Source organism: Sorex araneus, chromosome 5 (assembly GCF_027595985.1).
Source record: "Sorex araneus isolate mSorAra2 chromosome 5, mSorAra2.pri, whole genome shotgun sequence".
Classification (NCBI taxonomy): Eukaryota; Metazoa; Chordata; class Mammalia; order Eulipotyphla; family Soricidae; genus Sorex; species Sorex araneus.
In genome coordinates, this window is record NC_073306.1 from 199,055,412 (window position 1) to 199,068,561 (window position 13,150).

The window sequence follows — 13,150 nt, forward strand, 5'->3', positions numbered from 1 at the left end:
CTGGCGGACCCTAGCCCTGAGCACTGAACAGTCAGGTCTAAGGACTCCTGCAGGGTACAGCCCTATAGGATGCACTCTAGGGCCGAGCATGTAGGGGAGCGGCCTTGGCCCCTGACTGTATGTGGCGCTGGTGAAAAAAGTAACAGACTAATAATGAAGGTTATTACATGATCGTATTTTATTTTGAGGGGCCACATTCAACAGCGCTTAGGCTTTGACTCCTGAGTCTGCACTCAGGGTTCATTCCTGGCAGTGCTTGGAGACCAGAGGCAGTGGCGGGCGTCGAACCCAGATCAGCCGTGTGCAAGGCGAGTGCCTTAGCCGCCGAGTTCCCTCTCCGGCCCTACAGGAAGTACTTTAAAACTAATCTCCCCGGTCATGGGGGGGAAGGGTGATGCGGGCCCAATACAGACTAGAGACTGAACACAATGGCCACTCAACACCTTTATTGCAAACCACAACACCTAATCAGAGAGAGAGAACAAAAGGGAATTCCCTGCCATAGTGGCAGGGTGGGGTGGGGGGAGACGGGACTGGGGGGGGGGGAGGGATGTTGGGTTTACTGGTGGTGGAGAATGGGCACTGGTGAAGGGATGGGTTATCGAACTTTGTATGGGGGAAACATGAGCACAAAGATGTATGGATCTGTAACTGTACCCTCACGATGACTCTCTAATTAAAAATAAACTAATAAAAAAATAAATAAAAAATAAATAAATAAAATAAAAACCAAAAAGAGAATGTAAAAAAAAAAAGAAAAAAAAAAGAAAAATCAAGATGTATATATACACATATGTCCTGTGTGTACATAAGTTACCATACAATTTTATGATTCTGAATGTTTGTATGTACAGTGGAATGTTAATTCCTCCTAGACAGAGAAGCTGTACCATATGTCCCTGTAATGGAAATCTGTCCCAATCCTGGAATGAAGAGGTTTGCATTTTTTGTCTGTGACATTAAATAGTTAAGTTAAGCAGTCACCTTTGATGCAATACATAGCTGGTTCACAAAGACACTTATATGCTCCTCTTTTTAAGTTGGTGGGTGTGAGAAATTACGTTTTTATAATTAAAAAATGCATAATGCCTTATGTCTTTTTTAAATCTTTGAAATATTTTTAAAAAATTTATTATGTAGTGAGGTTATGTAGGGCTGGAGCTATAGCACAGCAGTTGGGCGTTCGCCTTTCACATGACTGACCCGAGTTCGATTTCTCGTCCCTCTTGGAGAGCCCGGCAAGCTACCAAGAGTATCAAGCCCGAGAGGGAGAGCCTGGCAAGCTACCCGTGCCTATTGGATATGCCAAAAACAGTAACAATAAGTCTCCCAATGAATGACATTACTGGTGCCCGCTCGAACAAATCGATGGGCAACGGGATGACAGTGACAGTGACAGTGAGGTTATGTAACAAATATTATTTTAAATGTTTTAACAGATAGTAAATTGTTTAATTCTCCATGAAGAGGAAATTAAGAACACACTCCTCTTATAGGTAAAGAAAATTAAAAATGGGAATTAGATCATTTTCCCAAGTTGAGGGTACTAATCAATGGCAAAGCTTTGATTAAGACCCATACAGTCTAGTGTCACAACTTTGTTACCATGTTCTAATTCCTATGCTCAGTGACTATTCTATCCTGCCTAATTATTTTAGTCATTGATGAACCTGCTCTAATATTTGCTCCATATCCACATACTCTCCTCTACCCTCTGTCTATGCACATCCAGTTTTTCCTTCAGGTTCTACTTAAACTCTGAAAGTCAGAACCAAGATATCTGAACCATGATCCATGCAGAGAAATTACTGAGGACAAATATGGCCATACACTATAAACTTTGTAACTCTTTGTGTTAATAAAATATAATTCTCACTGATTAAAAAAAAAAACAAAAACTAATCTCCCCATGGAATTTCTCCTAGTCTTTTGCTGTGGTGGTGGAGCAGCAGCTGGGAGGCCACCCGGGGCCAAGGCAGAACTGGGCCTTACACGCGAGGCCTGTGCTGCCTCTGCTCTGACTTCCTGTTAGTCCAGTCTGTCCTCATTTTCACACTCCTCCCCTCCTCACCACTCCCACTTTTTAATGTTCTCGGACCTCCAGTACGCTTTCTTCGTGCCAAAAAAATTCTTCTTTCCTTATATAGAGAAATTTAGTTGACTTTGACCTTAACTTCTTCTCCAAAACAACTCCTACACAAGGATGAGGGGGAGGCAGTGGGTCGCCTGTGCTTGTCTGACTTGAATAAAGGCTCCTAACCAGAAACATCTGCTCTGAGGTAAAATCTATCACTTTTAAATATTGTGGAAATGATAGTGGGTGTTTCTTTTTTTTTTAAGCAACAAAACTTTCAAACACACAAAAAATAAAACCATATCATTTATAATTTTAACATATCTTCTCACACACACACAAAAAAAATCTATTGGTTTCTCCTTTCAGAAGCAGTTCAAAATGTCCACTCTGGCTGAGGAAAGCTGGTGGTGGGTGGCCCAGCCGAGGTGGTCTTACACTCCATACAGAAAGGCAGAGGCCCAGGGGCTGGAGTGATAGCACAGCGGGTAGGGCGTTTGCCTTGCATGTGGCCTACCCGGGTTCGATCCCCGGCATTCCATATGGTCTCCCAAGCACCGCCAGGAGTAATTCCTGAGTGCAAAGCCAGGAGTAACCCCTGAGCATCGCTGGGTGTGATCCAAAAAGCAAAAAAAAAGAAAAAGAAAGGCAGAGGCCTAAGTTTCGTTTCCCGGAAATGGAGATACAAACAACTCTTTTTCTTAAAAAGGAATAAAAAGCAAAAAACAAATTTTTTGAGACAGCAATTTGAAAAAACAATCTTGAAGTAATGAATTTAAAGTACAAGGTCTTCAGTTGTAGAATGAACTTATGGTGAGGGATTGGGCCACGTCCTGGGCTGCTCAGTGCTTACTCCTGGCTTTGCACTCCAGGATCACTCCTAGGCGTGCTGGGGCGGTAGGGGGAGGGTGTGAGGAGGCATATCTGGTGCTAGGGATAAAATTGGAGTCGACTAGGCGAGTAAATGCCTTGGCCCCTGTACTGTGTTGGCTCCTAGAGCGAACTTTTACAGAAAGCAAATAGCTCTGTGTCACTTGAGGAGCTTTTCTTTAGCTCTCAGTCGATTGCCCTGATTTTCTGACAGCTTTGACTTCTTTGGCTTTGTCTCACTTTTGAGCCTCCCCGGTGGTGCCAGGAGCTGTTTTTGTGGTGCTCTGGGGTCAAAAACATTTCTGGAAATTTTAAACTGACAGCCTTGGATATAGTTGTTCTCACATCCCATCTGGAAATGCATTTGGTCATCGTGTCTTCAGATGATGGCCCCGAGTCACGTGCAGCAGGGCTGGTGGTAGAGATCCTGAACTCCTTGTAAGTATGCAAGGTCACTCTCTTTCCTTCTCACTTAATTTCTTCTCCTCTGTATATGCCCAAAGGGAAAGGGACAGTGCTCTAGAGCCTACCTTTTTATTTTCTGGAGGTTTTGTTTTATTTTATTTTATTATTTTAGTTTATTATTAAAATTCTTTTTAATTGAGTCACCATGAGAACAGTTACAGGGCTTTCAGGATCAAGTCTCAGTCATACAATGATCAAACACCCATCCCTTCACCAGTGCACATGTTCCACCACCAAGAACCCCAGCATGCCCCCCTCTCACTCCCCTCCTGCCTGTGTGGCAGATGGTTTTTCACTCTACCCTCTCTTTACTTTGATTACACTCAATTTTTGACAGAAAACTCACTATCATTATTTGGAGTTTTTCCCCCAACAGTCAGACCTGTCGGAATGGCATCATTAGATTGTATGTTTTCTATTGTTGATAACAAAGAGCGTATGATGTTGCACGGTCATGAAAGTGGCCGCCCAGTTTTGGGATTCTGGTATTAAGTCCAGAGGTATTTCTGCCAGCAGCCGCTGCATTCTGAGATTGATTTGTGAGGCTCTGGGATCATGGCTGTTCAGGAGCTGGGGAGCCGCTAGGGGTCTCATTTGAGCAGGAAGCAGGGCCAGTTCTGCTCCCCTCCCCCCGTGAGATTCCCCATGTGTCCCCTCACTACAAGCTCCTACCTCTCTGTCCAATTGGCTCTGAATGCCTACCTTTTTTAAGTGCCTATTGTGAACCATGGAGTTTTTTAAAATTCTGTTTCATTTTATTCATTTATTTTTGGTTTTTGGGCCACGGTGCTACTCAGAATTTACTCCTGGATCTGCACTCAGAATTACTCCTAGCAGTGCCCAGGGGAACGTATGGGCTGGAACCTGGGTTGGCATGTGCAAGGCAAAAGCCGGTCCCACTCTACTCTCGCTCTAGCTCTGAGAGCACTAGCGTTTAAATCCAAAAGTACAGTTGACAAACTTTTTGTTCTTTTGTATTTGGGCTGCACCCAGCAGTGCTCAGGTCTTACTTCTGGCTCTGAGCTCAGGGATGACTCCTGAGGGACTCAAGGAGCTGTATGTGGTCCTGAGAGAATGAATATCGGGTTAGCCTGGTGCAAGGGAGTTGGTATGTGTGTGCCTAAATATCATGCCTATCTGAACTTTCCAGCGTGTGTCAGAGACATTAGACTGATGTTCTCTGTCCAGACAACCTCAGAGATAGTGCATTCTGGAGGGCTACCAGCCCATTCCTTGTACTCTTACATAACCTATCCCGTTTTTATGTTTTCACCATAACTGCTTGAGACTTGATAACATTTTAAACTATATATCTTTGCCATAAATTTCATACTGTGTATGTTTCCCATATCATAGAATATGGGAAAAGAGTTAAGACTTTTTTTTTGGCTTTTTGGGTCACACCTGGCAATGCACAGGGGTTACTCCTGGCTCTGTACTCAAGAATTACTCCTGGCAGTGCTCAGGGGACCATATGGGATGCTGGGAATCTAACCTGGGTCAGCTTCGTGCAAGGAAAATGTGTTTTTTACCAGCTGTGCTATCGCTCTAGCCCCAAGTTAAGACATTTTTGTGTATACTTTACTGTAATAGCATTATCTTTGAGGATTAGAGGGAAAGTGTATTCAACATAACTTAGAAATCAAAAGTGTTAGGGATATATATATATATATATTATATATAAGTGTTAGAGAAATAGGACAGAGGGCCGGATGCTTGTCTTGCATGTGGCTCACCTGTTTTTGATCCCTGGCACCTGTATGGTCCCCTGAGCCCCACAAGGAATTATCCCTGAGCATAGAGACAGAAATAAGTCCTGAGCACTGCTAGGTGTGATCCCAAATTAAAACCAAACAAAAAGAAAGTCAATATTGATTGGCAGTGTTTTTAATGTTTCCCATAAACTTTATTTTCTGTTCTCAAAGAGCCCATAATAAAGGGCTTTCATATATTTCTCTCAATTAAACCTTATCTGAAATCAAAGCAAAGAAAAAAAAGAACATGTGAAGAATTATTCTTAAACATGCAATAGTTGAAGTACACATTTAAGACATTTTTAAAAATAATAATTGATTTTTAATCAGTGATTCATTTGTCGGTACCCTCATTATCAACAAAGAAAATATCTTAAAGTACAGGGTACATATGTCAATACTGCTTCAAAGTTAATAAAAATTTGCTTAGAATATATGTATATACTGTATATGATGAGTTATTACTGTGTGTATATATGTTGTTCCTTAGTAAAAGTATATGGCCTTTGTTATATACAGTCTACTTTGCCTGGTAGATGCATGCTAATTGGAACACAGACCCTCACACTTATGGAACATGTAGAATCTTCAGGGGTTAAGAGTCTCATATTTAGATAAGAAGGTGGATTGACTTACCACTGGGCAGCACTAAAAATTATTTGTAAAGAGTGACAAAATTTTGGAAAGTATGTGTGTTTTTAAAAATTCTGGCCAAAGACATTCTTCCCCATACAGCTGACTCAACTTCCCTCTTGGGAGGGTTTTCTAATGGGCATCCACCATGCCATCGCTGACAGCACCTGTGGCTCCCTCCCGCTCTTGGTACCTTGCTAACCCTTTCTTCATGAAAGCCAGTACAAACCATTACAATACTCACTCTGGAGCCAACTATATAACAACGAAGTGTTATTTACTTAAGATTAGTTTTCATAAGGATTCTTGGTGACTTTTTCATCAGATAGTAGAAAGCTTCTAGGAATGACATCAAAGGGTTGTCGGGTAGGGAAGGACAAAGCTGTCCTCCAGCATCCCTTCCCTTGGTAGAGTCTTTGGTTCTAGATTCCTGCATATTTCATCAAATCAGCTCAAACTATTCCCGGGTGTTTTAAACATTTCCTTTTAATTTGTTGGAGTGGACAAGTTAACATCCTGCCCTAATAAGAAAAGGATGTTGCAACACCACAACTTCCTCAGTGTAATGATTATCCCTGAAGATAATAAGCATAAGGGTAAAAATGATAATAAAAGATTGACACTGTAAAGTAGCAAGTAAACAGCCAGCTCCTTCTCTATAAGGACTGCAGTGAAGAAGTTATTCAAAACCTACTTCCACAGTATTAACCTTAGTTGCTGCCCTCACAGAGAGGACCATCTTCTTGCAGAGAGATGCACTAAAAAATCCCACTTAGATAAGAAAGAAGTGATGACCCATGGCAAAACACCAAAAAAAGGAATTTTAAGGTAATCTGACATAAAAGTTTTCTTTAAGATGTAAGACTTGATTGAGGATATATAGGAAGAAGGTGCTCCAGCAGGAATGAGAAAAGTGAAAGACGAGTAAACCACGGTCTGTGTTACACAAATGAGGCAGGTATTGAATTTGGTAGGATGGTGAGGAAGTGGCTTGACTGAAGACGAGGAGCAGTATGAAAAAATAAGTCTGGGAATGCGGGTCAGCAACAGTGCGTGTGCTCAGCGTGTAGGAGACCCTGGCTTCTATCTCACCATCAACTTTCAAAAGAGTCACAAGGCCTTAAGAGCTAGAGAATGTTTTGAGAACAAAATGCTAGTGTTCTCCAATGGTGGTCCCCTCAAGCAGTTGACAACGGCTCTCACACGCACCATATGTGTTTTCTGTGTTTCGATTCAGCTGCAGATGCTGATAGCCATGGCAGATTGGCGAGGTCCAGCTCAATTCCAAACTGCTTGTTTACCAGCATGTTGGAGTTTACTGACATGTGCCTGAGAATGTACTGTGTGGAAGCTGCAGTTTGTAGCCTGGAAATCCCTGGCCTGCTCTCCCAGCCAGCTGTTGTGTGTTGGCTGTGTTGTGTGGACAGTTGTCCAGATCGTGGGTTTTAAGTATGATGAAATTTAGTTGATTAGAAGTGGAAGAACAAAGACAAATTTGTTACGGATTAATAATTCTTAATATTGGAATTAAAAAAAAACCAACTTTCTGACTTCATTCACAATTTCAAATTATTGCTTGACATTGATTGTCTAGGCACACCAATAAACATATAAATTAAGATGTGATCCCTTCTGTAAATTTTTTTAGTGTAACTGAAAAGAACTAAAAAGAACCCAAAATAGTTCTTATGTAGACTTCTTCTGATGACGCTGTTGAGATTTTCTACGCTTTTGAACTTTTCTGGTTTTTGAAGATTTTTTCCCTTTCATTTGCCTCTTCTTTTGATTGCTCTGTAAAGAGAGGGAAAAATGAAAAGCAATGTTTATCTTACATATTTATTTCCCTATATAGTGTTTGGACTCTCCTGATTGTGTTTTGTCTTTATCTTCAAAGCTAATGTAGCTAATGAATCTTCACTCTCAGATGGGCTCCTTCAGATTCCCTCTGCTTGGCTCACTTTGGAAAGGAAGCAATGGTTTTCGAATTGGTCTTCTTTTGTCTCTTATTGGATGTTTTCTACCCTCACTCAGCCTTGCATACATGCCCCCTGTCCCAACTACAGCTTTCTGACGCTAACGGTGCCTACATTTTACAACCAGCAAACCCACACTCGGAGAAGCTGAGCTGCCCTTCTGGTATGGTCTGTGGCAGAACTACCAGTCTTTTGAACTCCATAAGCCACGCTCCCAGACACATATTCTGTGGCCCTCTTTCAACTTTTATCCCTTAGCATGTCATTTAGAATTCTTAACACTTTGTCCTTGTCTATTTAATTAATTTATTTTTGCTTTTTGGGGCACACCCAACGTTGCACAGGTGTTACTCCTGGCTCGTGCATTTAGGAATTACTTCTGGCGGTGCTCCGGGAACCATATGGGATGCTGGGAATCAAACCCGGGTTGGCAGAGTGCAAGGCAAACGCCCGATCCACTGTGCCATCACTCCAGCCTCTGTCCTTGTCTATTTTCTACCTGAATTCCCTCACAAACTCCAATCACTTCACTTGAAGTTTCCCAAAGAACAGCAAACTCTCTAGATTCTAATTTTTCTTCATACGGTTTTTATCTTCCTGGTGAACTACGTACTTTTTAAGATCCAAATTAAATGATAAATTACCTCAGCTATGCTTCTTGACAGAGAATTTAATCCCTCCTTCTGTAATCTTCAGGATTCTTGTGCCTATCTTCATTTTATATTTCTGACATTGTGCCCTTATTACTTGATGACATATTTGCTTTAGAAGGAAGGGACAATCTTGTTACCTTTCTAACCTCACTGTCTGTCATTCTGTCTACTTTAAATGCATGCTTATTGCACTGAGCAAGAAAGGCTCCCTACCTTTACAGAGCACATTCTAGTGTAGGACACCCAGAAGTGATCCTACATGTAAGGATACAATTGTACCTCAAGGTGCTGACATTGCTTGAGAAACAAAATAAGAACACAATAATATACAAAAGATATTCTTAGCTAATATAGATTTTTTTTGTCTTTTAGAGTGAATTTCTAAAATAAGACAAAATTACTTTTTCCTTCACCAACCTTTTTCTCCCACTGTTTAATCAATTTCTTCACTTTCGCTGAATCTGGGTTCAGGCATGTTTCACTTCCATTCTTCATTACCACACTGCCAAGAAAATAGTAATTTTTTTCTTTTTATCATTTATCATTTAAATGCTTCATATTGCTCCAGAATTCACCTACCCAGTTTTAATGGATATGTACCATGGCTGTGAGTATCTGACATCTTCACTCTTTCTGCGTACACATTTTCTAAGTGCACATTTTCTAAGTGAGTAAAGGAACTTGAATAAATTTTGACAATAGCTCATAACTCTATGATTTGGGTGATTTTTTATTTTGTTTTGTTTTTTCACGCCATACCTGATGGTACTCAGGATTTACTCCTGGCTCTGCATTCAGGAATCACTCCTGGCAGTGCTCAGGGACTCTATGGGATACTGGAATTAGGATCCTGGTCAAAAGCATGCAAGGCGAATATCCTATCTGCAGTACTATTGCTCCAGCCCCAATCCTAAAAATTTTAAATCCATGAGTTATATGTAACTGGAGAGCCTTAAATTTATTCTTAAATTTGTTGTTTTCACTTAATAACTATATGAAAATGACTATTTAAATGAAGAAACAGCATATAGATCTCATTTTTAATGCAGAAACAATGAAAATTGGCATAAATTTTGTTAAGTTTTCAAGTGAAATGGCTTAAAACATAATAAAAAGCTTTTATTAAGCAAGATTAACAGGTTGGTTGAAGTTTTACGATTACAGTTTCCTAAGAATGACTTAAATAGAAAGCCAAAATGCTCTGATATTATCTCATAAGAAAAGCAACCATCTTATGTATAGCACTCCTTATTGTGAGGTCAAAAACTAAAACATTTTTTAAAAATCTGTTCTGATCTTTATAAATATATGATTAATAGGAAATTATTATAGACAATATTGCCATACAATAATTTTATTTCAAAGCAAAGAAAAGAGGAAATAATCTACATTTAAGTATTCTCACATATACAGGTTATGGTGAATATATATATATACATATATTCTCACATATATTTTCTTTTATTATTTATTTTTTTACATATATTTTAATGATCAATTTGGCCATTAAAATGACTTTATAAGGAATTATTTTATCATAGGAAAATTCTGTCTTATGTGGTACTAATGAAAATTTTGATTATAAAATATGTATATTATATAATTTTATTTTTATGTATATAAATTACATAAATACACATGCATATATTTTATGTGTTTAAGGTATACACTAAGCAAATGAGGGAGTTCACACAACTTTCGGTTTGTGGGGGACCACACACCAAAAGTTTAACAATATTCTTCACTGGTAGTGGAGATAAAGGCGTCATGGATGCATGAGGCTCCAAATTCACTTTCCAAAACACTATGATTCCCACTGCTGCTAGATATGGTCCTGCTGGACCCAGAGTATTACTGGCAAAGACTCCTCCTAAAAACAATATTTAATCTCTGGATGGTAGCATTATAGGTTATATTTATGCTCCTTTGAGTTATTTGCATTAAGGACTTTTTACAATGAATAAGTATTACTTGTGGAAATATGTCATGTCTGCTTCCTAATCCCATTTTAGAAGTTTGTTGTTTGTTTGATTTATGAAAAGAAAGAAACAGCGTGGATTTATGAAGGATCTAACAAGCTGCATCTTGAAATATCTGTAAGGGCAAGTTCTTGTAAGGCAATTTCCTACAAATGATAATGTTCCTTCCCATATGGCACATGCATGGTAAATGACGTTTTACTTACATGATTTCTGTTTTATCACAAAAAGAAGATGGGTCGAATGTTTCAAGGCTCTTTATGGAGCTGATTTTCATAGTTTTTGAACTGGTGTTGATGCAGGAACAGCGTTCAGACCTCATCAAAGGGGTTCCTACGGGAAAGAGAAGAGGTAGAGCACATTAGTTTATGGCAATGTTTCAGTTAGGTGCTCCATCCAAATGATGCATTTGACATAATCATGATTATTACTATTTTTTATTATTTTTGTATATATTTTTTATTAGATTTTTGGGGGTCACACAAGGAAGTACTCAGGGGCTATTCCTGACTCAGGAATGACCCCTGGGAGTACGTGGGGACTATATGTGGCACTAGGGATTGAACTGGGGATCTGTGGGAAACAAGGCAAGCACCTTAACTGTGCATTCTCTCACCCCATGATTATTTATTGTATCTAATCATAACCACACACCTTTGAGGTGGGTCTTATCTTCCTTTTCTAGATAAAATAGTTAAAGTTCAGAGAAGTTCTTAAGAAAGAACAAATCATTCAGTAAGTAGAGGGCAAGCTTCTAGCTCAGGCTTCCATGAGTCTAAAATACTCTTAGTAACGATATCTGATAAGCTTACGAAAAGATGTTTTCACAGTATTTAATAAGTGCTTATTGCAGATGAGACACACAGAAACCCACTACATATGTTCTATGCAGACCACAATTTCTTAGACAGATTTCAAAGACATTAATTTTCTGATCTTAGTGGAATAGAGCAGGTGTTAGTTTGTATAGAAAACTCTACCTATAACAACAGAGTTCTTCATATCACCAATTATTAACACCATCCTCATTTGAGCTTAAAACTGCTTCACACTTCTTAAGACTCCTTAAAATGTATTCTCTTCATTCCTTAATTCTTTCATTAGTTCAGCATATCTTTTTCAGTGCTTACTGTATGTTACGCATTGTGAAAAAATGTAGTTATAATACTTCCATCTTACAGAAGAGGAAAGTTTAGAAAAGTATGCTAACTTGTTTAAGATAATAAAAGCAAGTAGTAGACAAGTTAAGTAAAATCTAAGTATTGAAACCTCAATTGGCTACTCACATACCTAACAAGAAATAAAAACGTGACAAAAATAATTTGGGAGACAAAGTCTTTCATCTCATTGTTAACCAGTACAACAGACATTTATTGAACACTTACTACATGCCAGGTATGCACTCACTTAGATGGTAAAGACTGTGTTTGACTTGGCAGGTCATTGGCAAGTCAAAAGCTATAAATTTTGGATAACTGACTACATCAATAAAAATCTTTTACTTTCGGAGACATGCAAAGAAATAATCTGTATTGGAAAAATAGGAGATTTTTATAGAGATATATAGCTAATATTTCTGAATTTACTTACTTACCTCACATAATATAGAATCACTTACCTCGAACACTAACCACAGTCAGGATGATAATACCCAAAAGGAGTGAACCACTTCTCTTCATGGTGACAGAATGGGGTTTTCTTGAGTTGTTTCTCTCTTAATCTTCAAGCCTGAGAATTTCTTTAAAGAACATGCTTTTGGGACTCATATTTATTTAGGAAATCCATTTCCTTCCTCAACTATAATTGGCTGACCTAGCTAAACACACTACAAATTTAATTGTGCTAGGGGAATCCCTACTCTCAGATCCAAGGGAATTTTTGTATACTTTATTTCTTTTTCACATAAGTGGGTGGATTATAGTAAGGGTTGTGAAACTATCACACAGGCAGCTTTGAACACAATAACAACTGCTCACCTTGATAAATAATAGACTTTATAATGAATCATAAAACAAGAATTGGAGATGTGACTTTTATTTTTTATCTTTTGTTTGTTTTTGGGTCACACCCAGCAATACTTAGGGGTTATTCCTAGCTCTGAACTCAGGAATCACTCCTGGTATTGCACTGGGAACAAAATGGGATGCCGGGGATTGAACCTGGGTCAGTCACAGGCTAGGCAAATGCCCTACCCACTGTACTATCACTCTGGCCCCTGGAGATGTGATTTGTAAATGGAAATTATTAAAATTTGGATATATAGCAGACTTTTCTAATGTCCTTAATACATATAGCATATTCAGGTGAAGCTTTTCAAATATTCATTGACATATGAACAAATAACAAAACTATGATATATAAATATAACATGTAAATGTGGTATATAAATTTTTTTAAAGGTGGCCCTGTCATGTGCTACAAGATGAATTACTCTTAAGGATATTAGACTAAGCTAAGTCATTCACAAAAGAACAAATATTTATCTGAATTATTTGAAATTAAATGTTATAAAGAGAGAAAGTTGGTTGATATGGTCTGAAAGAAAGTGGGGAAGTGAAGGTGATTACTTTTTTCGGGGGGGAGACAAGTTTTAGGTTTTCAGTTTTTTTTTTAAGGTTTAGGTTTTAGCACACCCAGATCGGGCTAGCTCTTGGATCTGAACTCAGGGGTCACTCCTTGTTGTGATCAAAGGAACCATATGTGGTGCTAGAGATCAATTAGCTAGAGATCAACTGGGATTGACTGTGTG

At 38.8% G+C, this 13,150-nt stretch overlaps 1 protein-coding gene across 1 annotated transcript; it reads right to left on the reverse strand.

Annotated features, from left to right (window-relative positions):
* Nucleotides 1–7,482: 7,482 nt before the first annotated feature.
* Nucleotides 7,483–12,080, reverse strand: CXCL9 (C-X-C motif chemokine ligand 9). Its single transcript, XM_004617864.2, has 4 exons — nucleotides 12,020–12,080; nucleotides 10,608–10,734; nucleotides 8,840–8,924; nucleotides 7,483–7,587 (listed from the first exon to the last, which is right to left on the reverse strand). Exons 1-4 carry the CDS (start codon nucleotides 12,078–12,080, stop codon nucleotides 7,483–7,485), a joined length of 378 nt encoding a protein of 125 aa, XP_004617921.2.
* Between the last annotated feature and the right edge of the window lie 1,070 nt (nucleotides 12,081–13,150).

Excerpts from the sequence above, each read along its gene's own strand:
- CXCL9 (XM_004617864.2), bottom strand. The coding sequence starts at position 12,080 with ATGAAGAGAAGTGGTTCACTCCTTTTGGGTATTATCATCCTGACTGTG. Across the intron at positions 8,925-10,607 it reads TGTGATAAAACAGAAATCAT|TGTGGTAATGAAGAATGGAA; the intron begins GTAAGTAAAACG and ends TTTTCTTGGCAG. Across the intron at positions 7,588-8,839 it reads TTAAACAGTGGGAGAAAAAG|AGCAATCAAAAGAAGAGGCA; the intron begins GTTGGTGAAGGA and ends CTCTCTTTACAG.